Raw genomic sequence first — 24,571 nt, 5'->3', positions numbered from 1 at the left:
AGAATTTTTCCAAAACCTCTTTTTTGTTAAGCTCATATACAAGTACTAGATTAAAACCCATGCTAGAGCACGAGTTGAAATTCATTTTATTTATATTATATTTTTTATATAAAATATAATTTATGTTATTGTTTTTAAAAGTTTTTTTGGATAAAACATTATGCAATAAAATCACATGCTAAATATGAAGGCTTAAAAATATCTATTTTGTAAGTTTTATATTGTTAATGATTCTAGATAAGTACCCGTGCTATAACACTGGTTAAATTTTATTTCATAATCTATCTTTTAACCCAATATTTAACTTGTAACCAATCAATCTATCAATTTCGTAATCTATCTTTGGTTAACGTTGTGGTCTATCGATAAAATCTGTGGAAAATAAATTTGTAATATTGTGTTTAAAGATCTTTGGAAACAACGTGATATATGACTAAAATCTTCCAAAAATACAGTTTTGAATATCTATTATTTTATTTGTTACCATTAATATATCAATTATCAGTTTATAATATCCCAAATATTTAGGTGTAACCATTCATATTAATATATGGATTAATCTATAACCTATCTATAACCTATTTGTAATCATTTATAACCATTTATTAAAAATATAAAGTCTACAAAAACTATGTTGTGTACTTCTCATTTATTAAAAAGGAGATAATTTTTCATCTAAGTTTCTGTTGTAAACCGGCAATATTTACTTACGAATCAATATTATTTTTCAAAGTATAAAAATTGATTAAAATATGGTTAATTGTTTAGTTTAAGGAGAAACAACAACAAAAGTTTCAAAAAAAAACTCGAACACAATAATGTGATATTAATTTAAAATAAAAATAAATAAATAATGAGATATACAGAAGTAGACTCGTACAGCGTTTCGCGTTTGTTGCTAACGCTAACGCGGAAAAAGCGTTTCGCTTAGGCGTTTTTGTTGGAAGAGTAAAGCTTACAGTCGGGATCATCGTCTTCCTCTTCCAAATGAAAGCTGAGATTCAGATTTTTCTCCAGTCCGCCATAGATAATGGCAACTAAGGCGGCTTCGTCTTCGAGCCTCCCCAAATCTGGAGCCATCTCCAAAGGCTACAATTTCGCTTCCACTTGGGAACAGGTAAATCAATCGCACAATCTGGATATGGATTCACTGTGGCCTGGCCTCTTTTTCTTCCTCATATAATGTTGTAATGTGGTTAACTTACTTCCAATTGCAGAGCGCTCCTTTGACTGAGCAACAACAAGCAGCTATAGTTTCTTTATCACACGCTGTAGCTGACCGGCCATTTCCTGCCAATCTTGTGAGTCTGGTGTTTTCATTTCTCCATGTTTTTGAGAATGTTTTCCAAATTATTGTTTAGGTTTTGATGTCAGTTGTTAGTTCCATGGTTGTAGGTACATGAGCATGCAATTCACAGGCCAGAGAATGGCTTGTCTGTCTCAGTAGAGGACACAAATTTGGAGGATTCTGGTGCAATTGAAGCTGTTTTGGTTAATACAAATCAGGTGATTTGATAAAAGTTCTTATGCTGTACTATAGGAGTTGCATTTGTCTTTTCTTGCATCTTCCTTTTGACGTATTTTGTTTTTGTTACAGTTCTACAAATGGTTTACTGATCTTGAATCAGCGATGAAGTCTGAGGTTAGTGATGTTCGTTTTGTAAGTAGGTTCAAAGTTAGGGAACATTACTTGGAAATGTGTCTAAATGATTTGTTCTGACATAGACAGAGGAAAAGTATCGGCACTATGTCAATACTTTAACTGAGCGCATCCAGACGTGTGATGATATACTTCACCAGGCAGGTTTCCATTAACTGAGCGCATTCCTCTGGTCTTGCTTTGCCAGTAAATTGTAAGACATCTGCTTCATTATTGACCTTATGATTTCTCCTGTGCAGGTTGATGAGACGCTTGACCTATTTAATGAACTGCAGCTTCAACATCAAGGAGTAACAACGAAGACTAAGACTCTTCATGATGCATGTGACCGGCTGGTATTGTTTTCTCTGTCTTTTTATGCAGTCAGATGATTACCTCTTGCCTCTTGCACGTTTTCCCGTCCTACGTGCGATATTTAATATCGAAATGACAACGAAAACTGACTTTCTATTTGACTGTTGTAGTTTGCTTGCCTGAGCTAATTTTCACTTTCTTTCACCTTTTCTAGTTAATGGAGAAACAGAAATTGATGGAATTTGCAGAAGCTCTAAGGAGTAAGCTCAACTATTTTGATGAATTGGAGAATGTAAGATTAAAATTCTGGCCTACCAACATATTTTTTTGCCACATGTCAATGTATCAGTGTGTAGTTGAATGAGGTCGTCCTCTTGTCTTGCTCATTAGTCATTATCATTATGTATTTTTTAGTTTTGGCTTACCTGGGGTACTTCAGTTCATAGTGTATGTTGCCTACTGAATCCTGGCTGTAAATTTAAGAGGAAGTACCTCAGCAAGGTCTTAAAATGCTCTAATATCTCCTTCCTCTTTCTTTTTTTTTTCCGCAGATATCCTCCAATTTTTATTCTCCAAATATGAATGTATCAAATTCAAACTTTCTCCCACTATTGAAAAGGCTTGATGAATGCATATCGTGAGTAAATGATGTTGCATTTAATATTTTTACTTTCACTACCTGGTTTCTAGAAGAATGTCGCACCGAAGCTTTTCTTCTCCCTTGAACTAATTATAATGTCTCGAACTCTGTAGGTACATCGAAGATAATCCTCAATACGCAGAGTCGAGTGTTTATTTGCTCAAATTTCGTCAGCTCCAGGTACTATGAAGGGCCTTCCCTTTCTCTCTCTCTTTCCCCCTTTCTAACTCACAGAGAGAGGTGTGGATTTACCATTCTTCGCATCCACAGATTCATACACTGTTTCCAGAATTATACGGGAGATAAGTACCTTCTAATTTGTTCTAGAGAAGACTAACATATACAATTTTTACAGTCACGGGCCTTGGGCTTGATACGAACTTATATTCTTGCAGTGCTCAAAACTGCTGCTTCCCAGGTAATTTTCTTTGTAATATGTCTCTATTCTTGCACAGCTTAGACACAACATGTCTATAGTTCTTGTGACTATGTACTTTCATATATATATATTGCATATCATGCATGTAATCTATGCAGGTAGAGTGAATTATGTAGTTATGCGTACTTAACTTAAGACATACATCATGTCTGTTTTCAGGTTCAAGCATCATTTCGTGGGCCAGATGGAAACAAAACATCTGTCTCAGAGGGTGTCGAGGCATCTATTATATATGTTCGCTTCAAGGCTGCTGCAAGTGAGGTGATACCTTTTGGCTTTCTTTAAATGTCAGTGCAGAAATACTAGGGTCAGAATATTAGATAAGAGAACAATGAGAAATAGCTTTTGTAGCATCATTCAGAGTCAATTTGCTAGTTTAGTCTCGACATTATGACTTGGCTGTATTTTCTTTCTTTTGACATTGAACGTCGAAAAAACTATTTGTCCAGCTTAAACCTGTATTGGAGGAAATCGAAAGTAGGTCAGCAAGAAAGGAATATGTTCAAGTCCTTGCAGAATGCCACAGACTATACTGTGAACAACGGCTCGCGCTTGTGAGTTCATTTTCTGGAATTCAATATGGTTTAGTGTATGTCTGCTAGTAAATAGAATTGACTGTTTACTCTTCATTTCGCATTATCAGGTCAAAGGCATAGTTCACCAACGGGTATCTGATTTCTCCAAGAAAGAAGCACTGCCATCTTTGACTAGATCGGGTTGTGCATATCTGATGCAGGTATATGAATTATGAAGGAAAGTTAAGGGATGAATACCTTGTTTTATTCACTAGGAGCTGTACCAGTTTAGTAGAAAAGGGTCGTATCATCATGAGAAATAGAAACATATAAGAAAATTGAGAATGTTTATATAGCTGTTAATCTGTGCGATCTCAAAGGTCAGACGAAGGTCTGTTTGAGAGAGAGAACGGCTGGATTATTTAGCTTTAGCAACTGAGGATTTTAGAGGTCGTTGATAAACTTGGTTTTGCAAAATATGAAATTAGTGCACCACACTTCTTAACCTCCATTATGAATTTCAGGTTTGTCATATGGAGCATCAACTGTTTACTCATTTCTTTCCAGCATCATCAGAAGAAGTTTCAAGTCTGGCACCTTTGGTGGATCCTTTGTAAGTTTATATGGTGCCGTGCTTTCACCATCACTGTTTCTGTTCAATTTAAACCTAAAATGAACTTTGGTGCCTTTTATACTGAGATACAAACAGCTGATACCAACTGAATTATTTCGAGCCATAAGCATCTAATATTTTTAACTTAGTAATTAAGAAGCCACGTTTATTCGACTTCTCGTTCTCTTACACCATATTGTTAACTGTTTTCGTTTGTTATATCTTATTTTAGTGCATTCAGTTTATCATATTTGCTTGTCCCCGAACAGGTCCACATACTTGTATGACATTTTACGCCCAAAACTGATTCACGAAGCAAATATCGATCTTCTTTGTGAGCTCATTCATATCCTTAAAGTTGAAGTCTTGGGGGAGCAGTCAGCTAGACAGAGTGAACCCCTTGCTGGACTGCGGCCTACATTACAAAGAATTTTGGCCGATGTCAATGAGAGGTTGACTTTCCGTGCCAGAACATATATTCGAGATGAGGTACAGCATTGGGATAGTTTTCCTACAAGTTCTTTACCTTGGCCTTCATTTCCATATTTGTGGTCTTCTCATTAGCGATTATGTAGAAACAGTGAACTTTGTATGCTATCATCACTAAGACGAGTCACCCTACTATTGATAAGATGAAACTGTTATAACTGTGATACTGAAAGACCTTTAAATGGAGAAAATTTGCTACCGTTGCGGCTGTGTTATCCGTTTTCGTAATAGAAGACTTTGCTTTTCTTGAGCTGCTCTGATTGAATCCACTTCTTACTTCTGTAGATCGCAAATTATATTCCCTCTGACGAAGATCTGGATTATCCTGCAAAGCTGGAGGGATCTTCTCTTAATACAACATCTGAAACTAATCTAGGGGTAAAACGAAATTCTCAAATTATTCCTATGGGTTTGGTAATCTTTAGCTGTATACTTATATTCTAGGATGCAGGATGATGAAAACGCTGATGTATTTAAGACTTGGTATCCACCTTTGGAAAAGACGCTCTCCTGTCTATCTAAATTATATCGATGCTTGGAGCCTGCAGTCTTCACTGGATTAGCTCAGGCACGACTATAAGTAACTTTATTGCTTCTCATTCTGTCAAAGAAAACACACCAATTCATGTTTAGGCAAACTTGGCTAATAAACCATATCTTCTGTTCCACAGGAAGCTGTAGAAGTTTGCTCTCTGTCAATTCAAGTAAGCAAGCTAAACAACCAGATTTTCCCCGCCTTGATATTTGTTCCTTATTCAGTTTTCCTTATTTTCAATGACATTATCAATTTTAAATTACACGAAGATGTGCCATATTCTTGTTAAAAAAATTTGTAGTTGTTTTTTGGTTGATTCTAAGTACCAAACTTTTACATCTGCTCCACGTTTTCAATAGTTGTGATGTCCACATTTTGTCAAATATGCAACAGAAAGCCAGCAAGCTTATCATTAAGCGATCAGCTACAATGGATGGCCAGCTTTTCCTTATCAAGCATCTTCTTATCTTGAGAGAACAGGTTAGGGCTAAATCTATCTTTTGTTTGCTTCTTTTGCTATTAAGTATTAAGTCAATGAAGTATTGTTTGTTTCCAGATTGCGCCTTTTGACATTGAATTTTCAGTCACCCACAAAGAGCTTGATTTCTCTCATTTACTGGTTAGTTCTTCGACATTCAAGTCTAATTTGTATAATAACCCTTTCTTTCTCGCCTTTGAGAGGTCATTATTTTGGTGCACGTTTCATTCTTTGCTGATGAATTTGCTAACTTTCTCTGATTATTCATTTCAAAAATGTGGTTAGGAACACTTGAGAAGGATACTTAGAGGTCAAGCGTCACTTTTTGACTGGTCTAGGTCAACCTCCCTAGCAAGGACCCTGTCACCTCGAGTTTTGGAAAGTCAAATAGATGCCAAGAAGGTTGGTGATTTTCTCTTCCATCCACAATCAATTGCATATGTTCTAAATGATTACATAAGTTTTTCATTCAGATGTGTTGATCTCATTTTACCTTGAGCATCTTTCTGCATGACTCATGTACAAAAAAAAAAAAATTAATTATAAAGTCTGGGTTATATTTCTGCTAAGACAGTTCTCAAGAGATATGGCAAGTTTTTTTTGTTACTTTGTTGGTTGTATCTTGCTTGCCTGGACGTCTCATTCTATGCCTGGGTCCTTGCATTACTTGTTATGATAGGGACTGATGCGTAGACCTTTATTTTCGCAGGAACTGGAAAAATGTCTTAAGACAACTTGTGAGGAGTTCATCATGTCAGTCACTAAGCTAGTTGTGGATCCTATGCTTTCATTTGTGACCAAGGTTGGTTTCTCCTTTCCTTTATTCTGGGAAACATGTTTTTACAAAGTTTCCTTAAGACTCTAGATGTGTCCTCGAAAAGGTTTAACTCAGTATCTTTAGCACTGTTTGTTATTAAATACAATGCACCGATAATAAGAAGATGATCTGTTTGTCTAAAGAGTTTCCTCTCCTAATGGACTAGCATAATAGTTTTGTTTTCTTTATACATTGTATAATTGTATATGCAGGTCACAGCCATAAAAGTTGCTCTTTCCACTGGAACTCAGAATCAAAAAGTTGATTCTGTCATGGCTAAGCCGTTGAAGGAACAAGCTTTCGCTACACCGGATAAGGTGGCTGAACTTGTTCAAAAGGTATGAGATAGTCTAGAGATGGCAGTCATTTATTGCTCCCTTTTAATAAGCTCTGAAGGATGCACCTTCCGTTTCTAAGCCATGATACTGAAAACTCTGTTCATAGGCAGTGTAAGCCTCTAAGTACCAACGAATATAGATGCAAATGATAGTATAATACCTTGAACACGTTGTGGTTCCTTAGGTAATTTTCTTATTGTTTGAACCGATATAAAAATAGAGAATCAGCGTAGGTAATATATAACCAACCCGCAATGGCTTTTTGCATGTTTAAGTTTTTATTACCTTAATAACTCAGAATGCAAAAGCAAATCTCTCATATGCTGCATTGGCATTTAACCAGGTATATGCTGCAATACAGCAAGAGTTGCTTCCGATATTAGCAAAAATGAAACTCTATTTGCAAAACCCATCAACAAGGACCATTCTTTTCAAGCCAATCAAGTAAGTCCATTTCTCGGAATTTTATCAACCATATCTTTGGCTGGTTTGCATATCTGTGTTACGTTCCTAATCCCTTCGTAGCATCCAAATCTCTTGCTAATTTGAATACGAAAAATGCATGATCTATGTTGCATATGTTTTGTATTCAGGTCAAATATAGTGGAAGCTCATACCCAAGTGGAGTCCTTGCTCAAAGCTGAGTACACAGCAGACGAACAAGCCAGTATCAGTATGATATCCATTCAGGATTTGCAAACCCAACTCGATAATTTCCTTTAAAGTCATGGCTCAATGGAAATACCCATGTTTTTGATGTCTTTACTCTTTACTTCCTCGGATTTTTATTTAAAGATTTTTAGACTTCTTTGTTAGCTACTTTACAAGAGTTCGCTTTGTATTAACATGGTGTTTATATTAGCATGGTATGATGATAGTCTCATGTGCCAAATTAGAAGTAAACTTTTTAATAATGGAGTGGTTTTTCCATTAATAGTCCACACTCTAAAACTTGATATTACATCTTCTTTCTCAATATATAAACGCGGGAAAACAGTCTTCGACCTTAATAATTTTTTTAATAAACAATCTGATCTGATGCTAAATCAGAATGTTGTTTGTAAAATGACTTGTTACTGATTATTTTCTAATTTTTTTGGTCAAGAACTCGACATTCATAACATTCATGATTTAGTTAGCAATGTCAGGATACTTACTTTATGCCCTATCCAAGCTTTATCTGGGCCGAGTTGAGACCTACTAAAGAGAATTTCAAGCCCAATATAACAACAAAACATTACCTGAAGAAAAAAGATGAGGAAAGAAAAACAATCTCAGAAATCAAAATTCAGATGGGAAGGAAGAAGGGATTGCCGGAGTTCGAAGAGTCGGCGCCGGATGGATTCGATCCGGAGAATCCGTACAAGGATCCGGTTGCGATGGTTGAGATGAGAGAACACATTGTTCGTGAGAAGTGGATCCATATCGAGAAGGCTAAGATCTTGCGTGAGAAGGTCAAATGGTGTTACCGCGTCGAAGGCGTTAATCACTACCAGAAGTGTCGCCATCTCGTTCAGCAGTATCTCGACGCCACTCGAGGCGTCGGTTGGGGCAAAGACCACCGTCCTATCTCTCTTCACGGTGAGCTTGTTTAAATGCTTTATCGAGTTTCTTAGGGCTTTTTTTTTTTGCTTAATCTTTGAAATTTGAACTAAGTTACTCTTACTGTCTTGTATGATGAAATCAAATGTGGCTCAATTGATTCACTTTATATGGGATTTGAATTTGTTGTAGAATTGGTCTCAGACTCTCTAGTAGTACGGTAGTACCTAATTCTTTGGTTAGGTGTATGTATTGAACTATTTTTTTTTTGGTTATATTTGTTTTTGTGAAACCAGGTCCCAAGCCAGTAGATGTTGAAGAAGCTGAATAATGTTGTCAGCCTGATTGATCTTAGGTAAGGTAAGTAGCTGGTGTTTGAGTTAAATAGTGTGTATTTGCTTGCAAGAACTTGATCAGTGCTTTACTTGTTAATAATCTGGAAGTGGAAGAAGAAGAAAGATTAGACATTTTTTAGCATTTCTTGTGTGGAGTATTTTACTATTAACTGAAACCGGGTTGTAGTATTTTCTGTTGGGAGAAAACTAGAACATGGACTTTGGAATAGTTGTATATATATGAATTGATGAGGTCTTAGAGTGACTCAGTTTTGTGGCGAATATGGACGCATTGGTGATTGTTGATATCATCAATTTGCTTGCAGTCACGGTAAAAGTTAGGCATGGATTATATCACTGGTGATTTAAGAGATAGGACATGTTTTTGGACTGTTTAGACCATCTCCAATGTATATCTCTATTTTTTTTTCTAAAATAGAGTAACTCTAAAATAGAGCATTGTTTTCCTCCAATGTATTACTCTATTTTAGAGTTGAAAATAGAGGTAGTGTAAAAAAATAGAGATGAGAATAGAGTTACTCTATATATAGAGCAATCCTATCATTTTCTCTATTTTAGAGGAAAATATAGAGTAGGGTTGGAGCAAATGTTGCTCTATAATAGAGTTTTTACTCTAAAATAGAGTGGGGTTGGAGATGCCCTTAGAAATGAATTGGTACTCAGTTTTTGGGACATTAGGGGAGATATGGTTGATTTTGGATGCCATTCTATTTGCAATGGTGCTGTATCTTTACGCTGCAATAGAGCTTAGCCTAGTCATGGATTTTCATTGACGATTAAAGAGATGAGACATGTTTTAGACGAGCATCTAGGTGTTGATTGATGAGAACGTCTAATAATGTTCTACTAGGATTGTGGCTAATATAGATTGATAATTTTATTTGGTTGTTTTGGTTTTAAAGATTTTAAAGGTATCTTCTTGCTCCAATGACACAGGTGAGTGAAAGCTTTGATTATCGGACGTAAATGGAGTCTATGTCGCAAGTTAATGAGTCCATGAAAAATTGTTGCTTGATTTGTGCTTTTTGTTTTCGTTAAACATATTTACTAATTGGACTATTCACTTCCAATTAGTTAAACCTCAGGTTGTTATCAAATTATTTTTGCTTCCTTGTTGTACATTGATTCCCTGTTTACTCCAAATAATGAAACTCTCAAGTACCTTTTACCAAGTGATTGTAGCCGCTTTCTTATATTTTATTTACACATTGTCTGATGAAACAAACGAAAAGAGTAATTGTAATAATAACTCCATAGTCTCCCTTCATTTGAGAACTGTAGGATTAGTTATCTACAAAACATCTTAGTATTGTCTATAATGGATTGCTAATAGAGATTATTATTAATCTCTTAGTAGTTCAAACTTTTGTGGAGTTTGGTATCATATGTTAAATGGTGATAAAGACAGGTAAGGACCACAGACAAACTGAGTCAGAAAACAAAAGACAAACAAACAAAAAGATAAAACTTAGAGAATGGGTAAGAAAGAAAAAAACCCATAAAAGACCCAAAAACATAATCCAAGTCTGACCAATACGATCGCAAAGATTTGGATCAACTTCGGTGCATGAGGCCAGATCATCAGTACAATGTCTTTGCCCTTTGTACAAAACAAAAAAAAAAATGGGTATGGCCAAACTTCAATAATACACCATGTCTTTTACCCCTTTTCAAATTTCACTACATTTGCTTAAAGACTTAAATAAGTATGTTCATCAGCAGGTAATCTTAAGATTCAACAATATTAAGGTGTATATAGGACAAGACTCAAGAACTTAAGCTAACGAGTCCATACTGACATAAGAAAGAAGTGTCAGTAAAAAATCTTCAAGAGACTTATATAGGAATTGTCTTTGTGTATTCCCATTGAAAAAGTTTATTATAAACCTACCTAAGAAGAGTCCTTTGTCAGTGCCCATTATTCTCCATCCTTCTTAGCCCTTGTCTTCTTCATTGTCTCCTTTTTCTCACTTTAAGATCTTTTTCGTTCTTAGCTCATGACAAGTCACCAAAATATCTAAACTATAAGACCATTACTGTTTTGTGACCTGATAACGCCACTCTCTTCTTCTAATTTGATTTCCTTTCTTAACTCTGCTTCATGTTTTATGCAGATATTATGATTCCGAAGTACCAAGAAGATGTGAAGCAGCCACGAACTTGCGACCTGTGTCTGAACAAACACGCGGTTTGGTACTGTGCATCAGACGATGCTTTCTTGTGCCATGTTTGCGATGAATCAGTCCATTCTGCAAACCATGTGGCGACAAAACACGAGAGAGTTTGGCTTAGAACAAATGAGATACAGAACAATGTGCTCCAAGGAACAACATCACACCCGGTTTGGCACAGCGGGTTCAGAAGAAAAGCAAGAACACCTAGGTCCCGGTGTGAGAAAAAAACACAACAAAAGATAGATGATGAGAGAAGAAGAGAAGACCCTCGTGTTCCCGAGATTGGAGGCGAAGCAATGTTTTTCATACCAGAAGCAAATGATGATGAAGATGATATGACTTCTCTTGTGCCAGAGTTTGAGGGATTCACAGAGATGGGCTTCTTCTTGAGCAACCACAATGGTACTGAAGAATCAACGAAACAATTCAACTTTGAAGATGAAATCGATGCAATGGAGAGTCTGTATAACAATAAAGAAGAAGAAAAAGAAGAAACAGCTAAAACCAATGGAGTTGAAGCATGTCCTGGACAATCTTTGATGAGCTGCAAGAAAGATTATGACAATGTCATTGCGATTTCAGCAAAGACAGAAGAAACTGAAGATTACGAGGATAATGCAAGGCAGGGGAACATGTTACTTAGACTGAATTACGAAAATGTTATAGCAGCTTGGGATAAACAAGAATCTCCAAGAGAAGCAGCAAGAAACCAGACTGAGTTGTTCAACACAAGTAACTTCCAGCTAGTTCCTCCAGTAAGAGCTCTTAGTTAATCTAATGAATTCTTACAAAAATGTTATCATAGAAAAGACTTCTATTGTAATGCTTCTTGATTTCAGGGGATAGAGGAGAAGAGAGTAACCAGCAGAAGTGAGAGAGAAGCTAGAGTTTGGAGATACAGAGATAAAAAGAAGAATCGTTTGTTCGAGAAGAAGATAAGGTATGAGGTTAGAAAGGTTAACGCGGACAAAAGACCGAGAATGAAAGGTCGATTTGTCCGGAGATCTTTAGCCACCGAGTCTTAGGATATCAAATGCTCTCAGTTTCTGCTTTGTGCGAATTCTCTTCAAATAAAAAAGACGACTACAAAGACACGGAAGCTAGTCCAAAGGTACAAAAGCTCGTGTGGAACATACTTCGTTCTTGCAAGAGTTTGATATAGGTTTTAAATGTTATCCCAAACTATAACATGTTTACAACTTTATTCTTAATAAAGTTAATTATTTAAATTTTCATACTAGTAAAAAACTTCTCTTTTGTATTCAAACAGTAACAATTTTTTTTAGAAAAGGTCAAGTGGTAAACACAAATTTAGGCGAATTACGTATATATATAATACTTTGTAAACACAAAAAGGTCAGGTCAGAACAAGACGTTAAACAATGTTTTCTCGGAGCTCGACACTTTCTTCCAGAATGTGTTCGATGATCATCTCAAGTCACCTTGAACTGGGCAATGACAGAGCTGATCAGAAATGAGAAACCCAAGAGTGATGAAGAAAGTGCAAGACGAGATTAGGACAACACTTGGGGACAAGAAACAGAGAATCACAGAGCAAGGTCTAAACCAAACTTAACTACTTCAAGCTCATGGTCAAGGAGACATTTAGATTACATCCAATAGCTCCACTATTACTCCCAAAACTATGGGAAAACCCAGATGTGTTTATCCCTGACAAGTTTCTTGATAGGTCCATAGATTACAGAGGACTAAATTTGAGCTTTTACCATTTGGTTCTGGTAGAAGGATATGTCCAGGGATGACGAAGGGGATCACCACCGTGGAACTGGGACTGTTGAATTTGCTCTGTAGGGAAGAATGTGAAAGACATGACTTGGAGGAGAACAACACTTGAGCTTGTTCCACTTCTTCATCAACGATCATGTTAACAATTTAGTCAATAAGATTTTTATGTTTCTTTGTACTCAAGCTTCTTAAGTAAGCATCTAGTTAATATTATATTGAAATCATTATCTGAAAAACGTAATAAATTCTAACCAGACCATGAGATCCGTTACTATATGTTTGCGTCCGCAGCCCACGTTACCGTGTGAATAAAAGTCTTTATTAGGGATAACACAAGGTCTTTTTTAAGTAATAAAGACTCGCAGGTAATATCAGTTACAAAACATTGGAACAGGGGGATAAGAGAGAAAGTAAAGCAGAAAAAATGCAGACTTAGGCGGTAGATGGATTTGGCTTTGATTGCTTCTTTTTGTTTAAAGCTTTGGGCTTGTAGTGGAGGAATCGCTCGGAGCTGAGGTGAGAAACATTCATTAAACATATATGTATGAGAGCAACAACAACCAAACCATAGGTATTTCTGATTAATTGATACATATAAGAGACACCTACCGAGGTGAGATGTGGAGGTAGCAGTAACATCATCATGCTTGGACAACTATTCCTGTTACAATAAGGTGTAATTATAAAAGAATAATCCAATCTTAAAAAAAGCAATAAATTCGATAAAACAGAAATTTCCCCAATTGCAAGAGGTATAATTGAAAACAAAGTAGATAATATAATAACCTGTACATCAAATTTAGAGTCAGAACAAGCTCGCAGGGACGCTTTCAAGCCTAGACTATTCTTCATGTCACACTCTGAGGCCAATCTGTATATATATGAATGAACAACCACAACAACCATCACACCAGATCCTATATACATCTACTGCTAATTAGAGAGATTATCAAAATAATTCAAGGGACACCTACTCAGGGTTGGAGCTAGTAATTAAATCATCAGACGGCTTGGACAACTTTTCCTGTTACAAATAGTTGTAATAAACCAAACAAAAATATAATCAACTCAAACAAAAGCCTAGCAAGATGATTGAATTTTTTTCTCAATTATGTATGCAAAGGTGCTACATATATATATAAAAAAAAAAATAATAAATAAAGTAAATCCGCAGATATAACCTGAATATCAAATTTCTCTGCAGATCCCTTCAACTTACGACGTCTCTGATTCTCACGAAGCAACTTCTGACGTTTCTTCTGATTCTCAATACGGATCTGTTGAAGCAGACTGAATCTTGGAATACCATAGTCGCATCTAAGACGAGGTGAACGATGCTCTAAACACCATCTACACACAGTGGTGAATTGACGGTGTGCCAAGGGAACTTTGTTCGATTGAAGACACGACCTTGGACGGTACTTCCCCATGATTATTTCTTATGGTGTGTGTCCGTCTCCTAAACAATTTGGAAACCCTAGCTCTGTTTATATATATATACACATTTATTTTGGGCCTACTTATACTATTTAATTAAGACTTATATAAGCATGTTTATTAGGATATCTTAAACCGAGATATGAAAAGGTCGATTTGCCCGGAGATCTTAACCATCGAGTCTTATTAGGATATCAAATGCTCTCGCCTCTCAGATTCTATTTTGTGCAAGTTCTTGTCATAGAAAATTGACTACTGCAAAGAAACCGAAGCTAGTCCAAAATTAAAATATAAAAGCTCGTGTGGAACATACTTCAGTAAAAAAGACGTGTCAGTAAAAAACCTTCAAGAGACTTATAGGAACTGTCTTTGTCTATTCCCATTGAAAAAGTTTATTATAAAGTTACCTAAGAAGAGTCCTTTGTCAGTGGTAAACACAAAATTAGGCGAATTATGTTATATAACTCAATGGTTTGTATTAGTACTACAGTACAAAGTGCCTAGTTGCCGTATCACAAAAGAATAAGAATCCCAAAAAAAAAATATATTCATAAACTCTTATAAATCCAATCAGCGGTACCATTAAACCAACTATAATCATCAGGCACTCCTAATAACCCAAAATCATCCATCGGAAAATCTTCTAACTGAAAATCATTCGCCAACTGATTAAACTCACGCAAATCAGCCTCGTCGAAGATATTTGCAACCGTCGATACGATTTGCGCGTGTTGATTAAATCCAAAGGTTTGCTCGTTGCCTGTTGTATAATCCTCTAGGTAGTCCAACTTAAGCTCTTTGAAAATCGAATCAAACTCCGTTGGATTGTTATCTATCCAAATATCATCCGATCCAACGACCGAATCACGAAAAATATCCGAAATCGACGATGTCATTAACGGATCTTCCAACATTTTACAAATCATTCCCTCGTCTTCATCAACGTAACTAGAACAAAATGTCTTCTCAACAGCGTTTATCTTATTTACCTTTTTGCTATTAGTCGGCCGAGTTGGAACCGACGACTTGGTTGATTTAACTTCCTTCTCTTCCCGTTTACTTACACCACACGGCTTGGTTAAATCAACTAGGTCTACCTCCGCTTTACCTAAAGCTAATTTTTCATCAAACTCCCTTTTACTTCTCTGGTACGCTTCTGCTGCTGCTTCTTCGGTAGGAAACGTTCCAAGCCACTTCCTCTTCTTCTCAAACGGGTTTCTTATCTCCGCCGCGAATTTCCCCCACGGCCGCCGCCTAACGCCTTTGAATCCCGATGACGTTTTCCGACTCCCGGTTGCTTTGATCCCTGTAGAATTCGAAACGTTCTCGTACCTTTTGATCAGCGTCTGGACACAGATCTTTGAGGTGAAACGTTTCGGTGGTTTTGGCTTCATCTGACGACGGCGAGTACTATTGTTGCCGGTTTTGACTTCATCGTCATCGCTAGAGGAATCAGTGGCGTCTGGATCATTACAGATTACATTAACTGTTTTAATCACGTTGAGATCGATGTCCTCTTCTTCTCTGCGACTGATCATTGTTCTCTCTCCGATCTAAACTCCAGAAAGCAGCATGCAGGAGATGAGGAGAATCTTACAATAAGTACAAAAACATATCGAGTTTTGAGTTCGTGATAGAGATATTAAATATATATATATATATATATACATAGGAGAACTATTTGAACAAAGAACATAGTTAAGAGATTCATCATCGTACCTTATTGTGTGTTGCGTGGAGAGGAGAGTGTGTGAAAAGATAAAAGGAGCTTATGCGTTTGCAAAGCTAAGGAAGACGAAACATTGAAAACGTTATTAATAATAGCTTATGTAAAATTGATATATTTTCCTTTTGATTTTGTATTTATTTCCTTTTCAGATATGGTTTTAAAAGTAAATCTTTCGTAAATATCGGGAACTATGACTACCCCTTTACCAAAATTAAGAAAATATTATTTTTGAAAACAGGAAATTCGGGAACTCTGATGATTTATAATACTTTTCCTATTTGTTGTTGTCCTAAAAAATATCAAGTTAATATCACACTCTCTAAACTTTCTATTTTCTTAATTCGGGAATTTTAATGAGAGCATTTTTACTACGCATTAATAATTAATTTATTTTCTTCTTTTATTAGTGGACTAGTCAACCATCGAAACGGAGAGAGCACGTAATATTGAGACTATCTAAAATTTCAGAGTTTAATTTTCACTCTTAATTACATTCTTTTGAAAAAATCAAGCTGGTTTCATTCCTGGGAGGAACATTATGGATAATGTAATCATCGCTCATGAGATGATTCATTCACTCAAAAAAAGAAAGCATTAGGCTAATTCGTATATGACTGTCAAGATAGACATCTCAAAAGCTTACGACCACCTAGAATGGAGTTTCATCAGAGAAACAATGCATCACATGGGATTCCATTCCGTTTGGATAAACTGGATAATGCACTATATTGAATCAGTTACAAACCATCCTGACTATAAAACAGTCTTAGTGGAGAAATGGGGTGAGTCACAAGCTCTGTTTTATTCCACCTCTGCAATGCATCGATTCTCTAAAAAATTAAAAGTCCTAAAGCCACATCTGAGAACTATGGGGAAACAAATGATTGGTGCCATCTTTACTCGCACAAAAGCTGCTTACAAGCTCTTGTGTGATCTACAGAAGAAAACGCTAGCGAACCCTTCTTCTAGAGCAGTGAGTGAGGAAGCTGATGCATATGCCAAATGGAAAAGGTTATCGGATATTGAGGAGGTATATCTAAAACAAAAAGCCAAGCTCCATTGGCTGCGCGTTGGAGATCAAAACAATAAAGCCTTTTACACATCGGCCATTCTCAGGGAGGTCAGAAATAATATTCGAGAAATTCTATGTGAGGATGGGAGAGTAGTCAACACTCAAGATAATATAAAGGCTGAAGCAGAGAGATATTTAAAGGAATTCTTGCAACTTTAACCTGCAGATTATGTAGAATGGTCCTTAGAGGATCTGCAAAACTTGATGGAGTTTCGATGTAGTGAGAGTGATAAGAGTTTACTCACCCACGAGGTCACTAAAGAGGAAGTTCGAAGAGTATTATTTGTCATGCCTAGTTACAAATCTCCAGGTCCGGATGGGTTTAATGTTGAGTTTTATAAGGAATCATGGGAGATTGTGGGAGATGACTTCTTGGTCGCCATCCAATCTTTTTACAGAACAGGATTTATGCCCAAAGGAATAAATTCCACTATTTTAGCTCTCATCCCAAAGAAGAAGAAAGCTATAGTCATGAAGGACTACAGACCGATATCATGTTGCAATGTATTGTATAAAGTTGTTTCAAAAATCCTTGCTAACCGACTTAAGATCATCCTCCCAAAGTTCATATTGCCGAATCAGTCTGCTTTTGTCAAAAACAGATTGTTGATGGAAAATGTTTTCCTTGCTACAGAGGTCATTAAGGATTATCACAAAGAATCAGTCTCACCATGATGTGCTATGAAGATCGATATATCAAAAGCTTTTGATTCTGTACAGTGGAGTTTTCTACTCAATATCTTGCGAGCTTTAAACTTCCCCGAGCAGTACATTCACTGGATTCAAACCTGCATCACAACTGCTTCATTCTCTGTCCAGGTTAATGGAGAGTTAGCCGGTTATTTCAATAGCAAGAGAGGTCTTTGTCAAGGCTGCTCACTCAGTCCTTATTTGTTTGTTATTTGCATGAACGTCCTTTCTCATAAATTGGACAAGGCTGCAGGAAACAACGTATTTGGCTACCATCCCCACTGTATAAACATGAAGCTTATCCACCTATGCTTTGCAGACGATTTGCTAGTTTTTGTGGATGGTACAAGTCCTCTGTAACTGGTGTTCTGGAAGTTTTTGATGATTTTGCTACTCATTCGGGCCTCAAAGTCAGTATAGAAAAATCAACAATTTACACGGCTGGTGTAACGATAGAGGATAGAGAGGAGATACTACAGCGCTTCCCTTTCAAATATGGTTCTCTGCCAGTGAGATATCTCAGGTTGCCACTGCTACCAAAACAAATGTCCTCTGCTGATTATCTCCCTCTTTTGGAGACCATTCAGACAAACATCAGATCCTGGACCGCACGAGTGCTCTCTTTCGCAGGGAGGCTATAGCTTATATGTTCGATCATCTTGAGCATTACAAACTTTTGGATTTCAGCTTTCCGTCTACCTAAAGCCTGCATCAGAGAGATTGATCAGATGTGCTCTGCTTTTCTGTGGTCAGGTCCTATGTTGAATGCCAAGAAAACTAAGGTTGCTTGGTCTGAGGTGTGTCTTCTAAAACATGAAGGTGGCTTGGGCCTTTCCTCAATAGAGGAAGCTAACAAGGTTTCTGTTCTTAAACTGATATGGAGACTTCTCTCTGCCAAAGATTCGCTAAGGGTAAATTGGGTAACACGTTACCTCATTCGTAGTGGATCTATCTGGATAGAGAGAGCAAATCCCACTGGTGGATCATGGATTTGGAAAAAACTCTTGAAATATAGAACTGGCAAAGCAGTTTCATAAAGTGGAAGCGCATAATGGGGGAAATACGTCTTTCTTGTTTGATGGCTGGTCCTCCTTGGGTCTTCTCTATGAGTCCTTGGGAGAAAGAGGCTGTATTACCATGGGCATACCATCTTCGAGTACTCTGGCTGAGGCTCTCGCTATGACTAGACGGAGACAACATCGATCGACTCTTCTTAACTCGGTTGAACAGGAAATACAAAATTTTCAGTCCACACGGGATTCAGCTCAATCTGATGTTGCTTTATGGAAAGGTCAGAATAACTAATACCGTAACCTCTCAACAAAAGCTACTTGGCACCATATACATGCGGCTAAACCCACAATGGAGCACCATCGAGCCATCTGCTTTCCCAATACCACACCTAAATATGCGTTCATCACTTGGTTAGTGGCGAAAAACAGGATAGCAACGGGAGAAAGAATCCATAAATGGAATCCTAATGCTCTCACGAGTTGCATATTTTGCAGGCACTCTATGGAGTCTAGAGAACATCTTTTCTTCTCTTGTCCGTTCTCTCAACAAGTGTGGGAGACACTCGTTAAACGGTTGCTCTTGGAAAAATACTCAACAAACTGGAAGGAAGTCATGGTTTTACTAGCAGGCAACGTATTGGATAAGACAACGAGATTCCTGGTGGGATATGTTTTTCAGAACACCATTCACTCAATATGGAGAGAAAGAAATGATCGACGTCACGGCGAGCACCCTTCGACAGTGGAACGTCTCGTCAAATTTATTGATAAGAATGTTCGTAATCGGGTGAGCACAACCAGGGTGGAGGTCCTACTATTCAAGTGTGGTTTGCAGCAAGACTTAACTAAGAATGCTATTTAAATTTATGTCTCAAAAAAATTAAGAAAAGCTTTGTAACAAGTTTATTTTTTCTTTGAATATAATTTAACATTAGATTCAAAAAAAAAAAGTGTATTGAATCATTAAGCTTCTCAGTCTTGATAAATGGTAGTCCACGAGGGCAAATAAAACTAGAAAGAGGAATTAGACAAGGTGATCCATTATCTTCTTACCTATTCATAATGTGTGCAGAAGTCCTTAATTACCTCCTACGGAACGCTGAAAGAGACAACAAACCTAAAGGAATGAAAATCAGTACAACTGGTCCGACTTTAAATCATCTCCTTTTTGCCAATGATGCGCTATTCTTCTGTCACGCACATCCAAAATCGTGTTCCACTATAATGAAGGTCCTAAAAACATATGAACGAGTGTCCGGACAAATGGTGAATCTCAACAAGTCGGCAATCACATTCGGTTCTCGGGTACATCAAAGAGTCAAGACGAAGCTAAGGAGAATCCTAAACATTCATAACGATGGAGGTTGTGGAAAGTATCTAGGCCTACCTGAATACATAGGAAGAAAGAAAAAGGAAATTTTCAGTTATAAACTTATATAGTTGATAAGGTGAAACAAAGAACTCAGGGTTGGTCTACAAGGAGACTATCAAAAGTAGGACGAAAGATTTTATTGAAAACAGTGGCTCTTGCTCTTCCAGTTTATACAATGAATTGCTTCAAGCTACCAAAAGGACTCTGCGAGGAAATAAACAACGTTCTAGCGAAGTTTTGGTGGAGTAAAGAAGGAGGAAAAAAATCGATGCATTGGGTCTCATGGCAAAAAATTAGTCTTCCAAAACGAGAAGGAGGTCTGGGATTTAGAGACTTAGAGAGTTTTAACCTGGCTCTATTGGAAAAACAAGTATGGAGAATCTCTCGCAATCCTAATAGCCTATTGGCAAGATTCCTAAAAGGAAGGTACTTTCCTGACTCTAATATTTTCAACGCTGGGCCTGGTTATAAATCCTCTTTTATATTGAAATCGCTTCAAGAAGGTAGAGACCTCCTTAGAAAAGGGATGCGGTTTTTGATGGGTAATGGCACAAACACAAATATATGGGCAGATCCATGGCTACCTACTAATCCTCCTAGACCACCAGTTCGATTAGAGGGAGTAGATACCAACATGACACTAGTTTGTGAATTAATGTTAGAGGGACAATCAGGTTGGAATACAAATTTGTTGAGAATAATAATAGTTGCAGAAGACATTGATATTATTCATCAAATACGTTTGAGTGAGACTACTTCCCCGGATCTGTTAGGATGGCATTACAATGACTCAAAGTATTATACAGTCAAGTCAAGGTATTGGTTAGCGTCTCATAATGCAGATAACAGAGTTCAAGCACCACCGGGTCTTCAAGCACACAAACAAGCCATTTGGAAACTACAAACCGCTTCGAAAATAAAACATTTTCTTTGGCGATTGATCTCCAAGGCCTTAGCAACTGGTACAGAACTTGTTCATTGCGGAGTGAACATGTCTCCACAATGTAGACGATGTAACCAAGCATTGGAAACCATAGATCACCTGTTCTTTGAGTGTCAACATGTACAAAATTTCTGGAGCATGAACCCAAATCTACATCAACTAGCAAGTATGAACTCCTTCAACGACAAATTCCAGTTAATACTAGATTGCTACAACAATCGAAGTATATCTTTCTTTGAACGCCAATTACCAATTTGGATCCTATGGCGAGTTTAGAAAAGCAGAAATCTCCTTGTCTTTCAAAATAAAGCTTCCAGTTGGCAAGAAGACCTGAGTTCATCAGCAGATGAAGCACAAGAGTGGATTGACATATAACCTGAAAATAATACTCACACACATCATTCAAGACAACAGATTTCCTGATGGACCAGACCACATAAAGAGTATATAAAGTGCAATTATGATTGTTAGTTTCAAAACAATGGAAGATGGACTCAATCAGCATGGATAGCAAGAGACTCTGATGGTTTTTACATTAATGCAGGTAAAAGTATAGGACAAACATGTACAACAGTCCTAGAAGCAGAATTACAAAGCCTCGTTACATCAATGCAGCAAATGTGGATCCGAGGACACACACATGTCATCTTCGAAGGAGACAACGCCCTAGTTTGCAAACTAGCAAAGGAAGAAACCCTTAACTTCACAACTCATAATTGGACATGAGAAGTCATCCATTGGAAACAAAAATTCACAAAAGCAGAATTTGTTTGGAGAAGAAGATGCAACAATAAAGCAGCAGATCGATTGGTGAAGGAACCTATGCATAATCAACGTTTATCTCCTATTCTTATGTTCTTTCTTGTATTATAAACATACTCCATGAAGATCAATTGGTGACAACTTGTCATGTGGGAAGGTTGTTAAAGGGTGGGGACCAGGACTCGAGGAACGTCTGGCGCACCAATAACATAATGGTGGATTTGGATGAATAGTTTTTTTTTCTATAGTGAGGGGTCATGATCGATGCTCTTTTTCAACTTCGGGCCTATGGGGACAAGCTAGCGGTGGACTAATAGATTCAATGGAACGGGTTGTCACAGTAACCCTCTCTAAGGAAACAACTTAATCAATGAAAATAAGCTGTTAAAAAAAAATTACATTCTTTTGAGAAAAAACATTTCTTGTATTTCACACATTTGTAAAAGAGTTGGATATATTAAACACTTTTTTTTTAATAAATCATTAGTTATTTTCAAAAGTCACGAAAAAATTTAATATCGTAACATAAAGTGATCGGATAAAGTTGAATCGAGATTAAAGAAAATTGTCCAGTTTGGTTTCTGGTTCCGGACCTTCCGGTTTGGGTTTTTTCAGAAACATTTAATTTTTGTCATCAAAACAATAGGTTAAACTTTAAAAGAAGACCCGTACAAAAAGAAAATAGACATTACAACAAAGAAATTTAGAAAGAAAACAAAATTAAAAAGATTATTTTTTCCGTCGATCTATCACAATTTCTCATTAGCCGATGTTTCTCCACCATGACCAAGCACCGATCCAATATCTTTCCCTTTCTCACCAGCACCACAATTTTCATCCCTAGATCCAATACAATTCCTCTTCTCATTGATACCATAATTCCCATCCTTAGACGAAACCGGAACTTCAAAACTTGCCATTTCTTTAAGAACATCCCGAAGATTAGAGGCTTCACGTAAACCAAAGCTCACCATCTTACGTTCAATCAATCCTTCCACAAACTTGTATAACCCACTTTTCACTTCCTCTTTCCTACAAAAATCAAGAATTACCTCTTCATGTAAAATATTGATGGCTACATCGAATGCAGAAACTGGCCAGTACTTGTCTCGGAGACGAACACCAGTATCACTCTCTTTCTCCTGGAGTGCACGAGCCTTTTTGAGCTCAGAGCTATACTCGGAGAACTGAGCGTTAAAGGCTCTGATCATAGCCGATTCAGCAACCGTCCTCCCTTTTGCTGCCGCTCGTCTCTTTAGCTTCTCGCTACATTGCACCTCCATAACGGTTTCAGTACCGGCTTTGGTTTTCATCCATTCGCAAACTCTCCGTAGATGTGAAGGAGATTCATCTCGTGACTCGGAGGACAAATCCCTAATGAGTTTGCCTTGGCTAACACGCTATCACGTACGTCTTTGTAAGGAATTGTAGTTAGGACTTGGACATGTTTAACCATTCGGTCAGCTGCTAAATAGACACCGCTGAGCAAATCTGATAGAGTAAAGCGGTCGACTTGTACCTGGTTCTCACGTAGTGGCTCTAAGCATTCTAGGAGCTTCTGGAACTTCTCGTCTTTGGTTTCAAACATAGCTTTGAATTTGGCATCTAACTTGCTTTCTTGACGATGTCCAGAAGCCATGTTGTCAAGTATATTGTTTTTTTTTTTTTTTTTTTTTATGTCAAATATGTTGTTGTTTTGGAACATGTAATGAAACTCTTATAAAGTAAATCAGTTGCCGTGAGTGTGTGATAAAAAAACAATAGACGATTCGATTTCTGCATTTACTAGCATGCACGCTGCTTCATTTTCCCATGTAATAGTCGAAAAAACATTATTTAGGTCTTTATTAAGCACGCTGCTTCATTTTCCCATGAGGGATTTACGAAAAGACCGTAACGATTCCATTTAAAGATATTTATAGATTAAATAATCTGTAGTATTTAGTTTTTTTTTCAAACACAATAATGGGATAACAGACGACTATTGCCAACAAATATTTTATTGTTTATCTCCCATTCAAGTGTTTCTATTTGTTTTTTTTATAAGATTTCGTACGAGTGGTGTGTTTTTGTTGATGTCTCTACAACTCTAAAGCGATCAAAGAATGTTCAACGGCCTCAATGATTACTGTAAAAATTGACTTTGGATGGATTTAAAGAAGATTTTCCATATGGAAATGCGTTACGCATGATAAAAATAGTGTTGCCCTCTCAATCCGACTCGGAAATTATCTACAATGTGAAAGGGTAAGTTAGAAGAAAAGGGTACAATATTAGAAGCCAATCTGGTCCATCAGATCTTGATTGTTGGATATGGGCTTAGCCCCCAACATTTACAGAAGCCCAAACAGAAGATCTCAGGAAGATTTGGGCCAGAAGTCTTGGATTCGGCCCAACAGGCCGCAGGGGCAAAATGGTCATTTTACAAAGGAACAGAAAAACCCTAGGTTAAGGTCCCACTATAAATACCTGACATCACTGTCAGGGATGGGGATCGGAAATTCTGGGCATTTAGAGAGAGAAGAGCAATTATTTTTGTATTAACTGCGCTTAGCTCCTTAACTGTCATTTTCTGTAAACCCCTCTTCAATTCTACGTTAAATAAAGGACCAGTTCCGATTTATTCCCACACAAATACTCTTATCATTTATATCGCTGATTTCATACATCAACATTGATTTCATGTTCTTTCTCAGGATTATGAGTGTTACGCACTAGAGATGTGAGAGTATAGTTGAGCTAAGATAAAATAAGATTTGGTTTCCAACTTTTCCATTAGTCTCTTTCAGAAATAATGCAAGAACATAAAACAACAAAGGAATTGGAAACTAAAAAAAAGACAAGTAGAAATAAGAAAAGATAACAGTAAGCAATGAATTAACAAAATTTTAAGGAAAACGTGGATGTCCAATAGGGA

The 24,571-nt window shown here is 37.0% G+C and overlaps 6 protein-coding genes and 1 pseudogene across 11 annotated transcripts; 4 read left to right on the top strand and 3 right to left on the bottom strand.

The window, feature by feature from the left end:
• Positions 1-855: 855 nt before the first annotated feature.
• LOC104758209 (conserved oligomeric Golgi complex subunit 3-like) lies at positions 856-7,752 on the top strand. Of its 3 annotated transcripts, XR_015586153.1 has the most exons (26): positions 861-1,117; positions 1,218-1,301; positions 1,396-1,506; positions 1,598-1,642; positions 1,726-1,800; positions 1,900-1,995; positions 2,169-2,246; positions 2,506-2,591; positions 2,708-2,774; positions 2,950-3,012; positions 3,193-3,294; positions 3,483-3,587; positions 3,677-3,769; positions 4,073-4,161; positions 4,431-4,650; positions 4,936-5,028; positions 5,102-5,218; positions 5,322-5,354; positions 5,579-5,665; positions 5,742-5,804; positions 5,949-6,065; positions 6,373-6,465; positions 6,693-6,818; positions 7,162-7,262; positions 7,412-7,647; positions 7,715-7,752. XR_015586153.1 is itself a non-coding variant. In XM_010481042.3 (25 exons), exons 1-25 carry the CDS (start codon positions 1,031-1,033, stop codon positions 7,539-7,541), a joined length of 2,361 nt encoding a protein of 786 aa, XP_010479344.2. In that variant the 5' UTR covers positions 856-1,030; the 3' UTR covers positions 7,542-7,752. The 3 variants fall into 3 exon arrangements, 2 of the variants coding, with proteins under 2 accessions (XP_010479344.2, XP_010479346.2); XM_010481042.3 differs by having other exon boundaries at positions 856-1,117; positions 7,412-7,752; XM_010481044.3 differs by having other exon boundaries at positions 877-1,117; positions 1,382-1,506; positions 7,412-7,752.
• A 59-nt stretch (positions 7,753-7,811) lies between these two features.
• LOC104758208 (NADH dehydrogenase [ubiquinone] 1 beta subcomplex subunit 10-A) lies at positions 7,812-9,888 on the top strand. Of its 2 annotated transcripts, none has more exons than XM_010481040.3 (3): positions 7,812-8,399; positions 8,657-8,715; positions 9,653-9,888. In XM_010481040.3, exons 1-2 carry the CDS (start codon positions 7,979-7,981, stop codon positions 8,689-8,691), a joined length of 456 nt encoding a protein of 151 aa, XP_010479342.2. In that variant the 5' UTR covers positions 7,812-7,978; the 3' UTR covers positions 8,692-8,715; positions 9,653-9,888. The 2 variants fall into 2 exon arrangements, with proteins under 2 accessions (XP_010479342.2, XP_010479341.2); XM_010481039.3 differs by having other exon boundaries at positions 8,657-8,720.
• A 552-nt stretch (positions 9,889-10,440) lies between these two features.
• On the top strand, positions 10,441-12,872 carry LOC104758205 (zinc finger protein CONSTANS-LIKE 8). Its single transcript, XM_010481036.3, has 2 exons — positions 10,441-11,645; positions 11,730-12,872. Exons 1-2 carry the CDS (start codon positions 10,818-10,820, stop codon positions 11,913-11,915), a joined length of 1,014 nt encoding a protein of 337 aa, XP_010479338.1. The 5' UTR covers positions 10,441-10,817; the 3' UTR covers positions 11,916-12,872.
• A 61-nt stretch (positions 12,873-12,933) lies between these two features.
• Positions 12,934-14,139, bottom strand: LOC104758207 (uncharacterized). Of its 3 annotated transcripts, none has more exons than XM_087494233.1 (5): positions 13,818-14,129; positions 13,611-13,660; positions 13,423-13,507; positions 13,246-13,297; positions 12,934-13,147 (listed from the first exon to the last, which is right to left on the bottom strand). In XM_087494233.1, the coding sequence occupies exons 1-4, from the start codon at positions 14,064-14,066 to the stop codon at positions 13,292-13,294; spliced, it is 390 nt and encodes a 129-aa protein (XP_087350359.1). In that variant the 5' UTR covers positions 14,067-14,129; the 3' UTR covers positions 12,934-13,147; positions 13,246-13,291. The 3 variants fall into 3 exon arrangements, 2 of the variants coding, with proteins under 2 accessions (XP_087350359.1, XP_087350360.1); XM_087494234.1 differs by having other exon boundaries at positions 13,429-13,507; positions 13,818-14,109; XR_762644.3 differs by lacking the exon at positions 13,611-13,660 and having other exon boundaries at positions 13,818-14,139.
• Positions 14,140-14,621: 482 nt separating this feature from the next.
• On the bottom strand, positions 14,622-15,613 carry LOC104759857 (ethylene-responsive transcription factor ERF117 pseudogene; annotated as a pseudogene).
• A 1,057-nt stretch (positions 15,614-16,670) lies between these two features.
• Positions 16,671-19,203, top strand: LOC104759856 (uncharacterized). Its single transcript, XM_087496907.1, has 8 exons — positions 16,671-16,832; positions 16,919-16,922; positions 17,041-17,510; positions 17,595-17,767; positions 17,884-18,062; positions 18,252-18,475; positions 18,594-18,855; positions 19,073-19,203. Exons 1-8 carry the CDS (start codon positions 16,671-16,673, stop codon positions 19,201-19,203), a joined length of 1,605 nt encoding a protein of 534 aa, XP_087353033.1.
• A 3,200-nt stretch (positions 19,204-22,403) lies between these two features.
• On the bottom strand, positions 22,404-22,982 carry LOC104759855 (uncharacterized). The gene has a single exon (XM_010482735.2). It carries the CDS (start codon positions 22,965-22,967, stop codon positions 22,404-22,406), a length of 564 nt encoding a protein of 187 aa, XP_010481037.1. The 5' UTR covers positions 22,968-22,982.
• Between the last annotated feature and the right edge of the window lie 1,589 nt (positions 22,983-24,571).

This window comes from Camelina sativa, chromosome 17, assembly GCF_030686135.1.
Source record: "Camelina sativa cultivar CO46 ecotype springtype chromosome 17, ASM3068613v1".
Lineage (NCBI taxonomy): Eukaryota > Viridiplantae > Streptophyta > Magnoliopsida > Brassicales > Brassicaceae > Camelina > Camelina sativa.
Note: the sequence above shows the minus strand (reverse complement) of the source record. Positions and strands in the feature narration are given on the sequence as shown.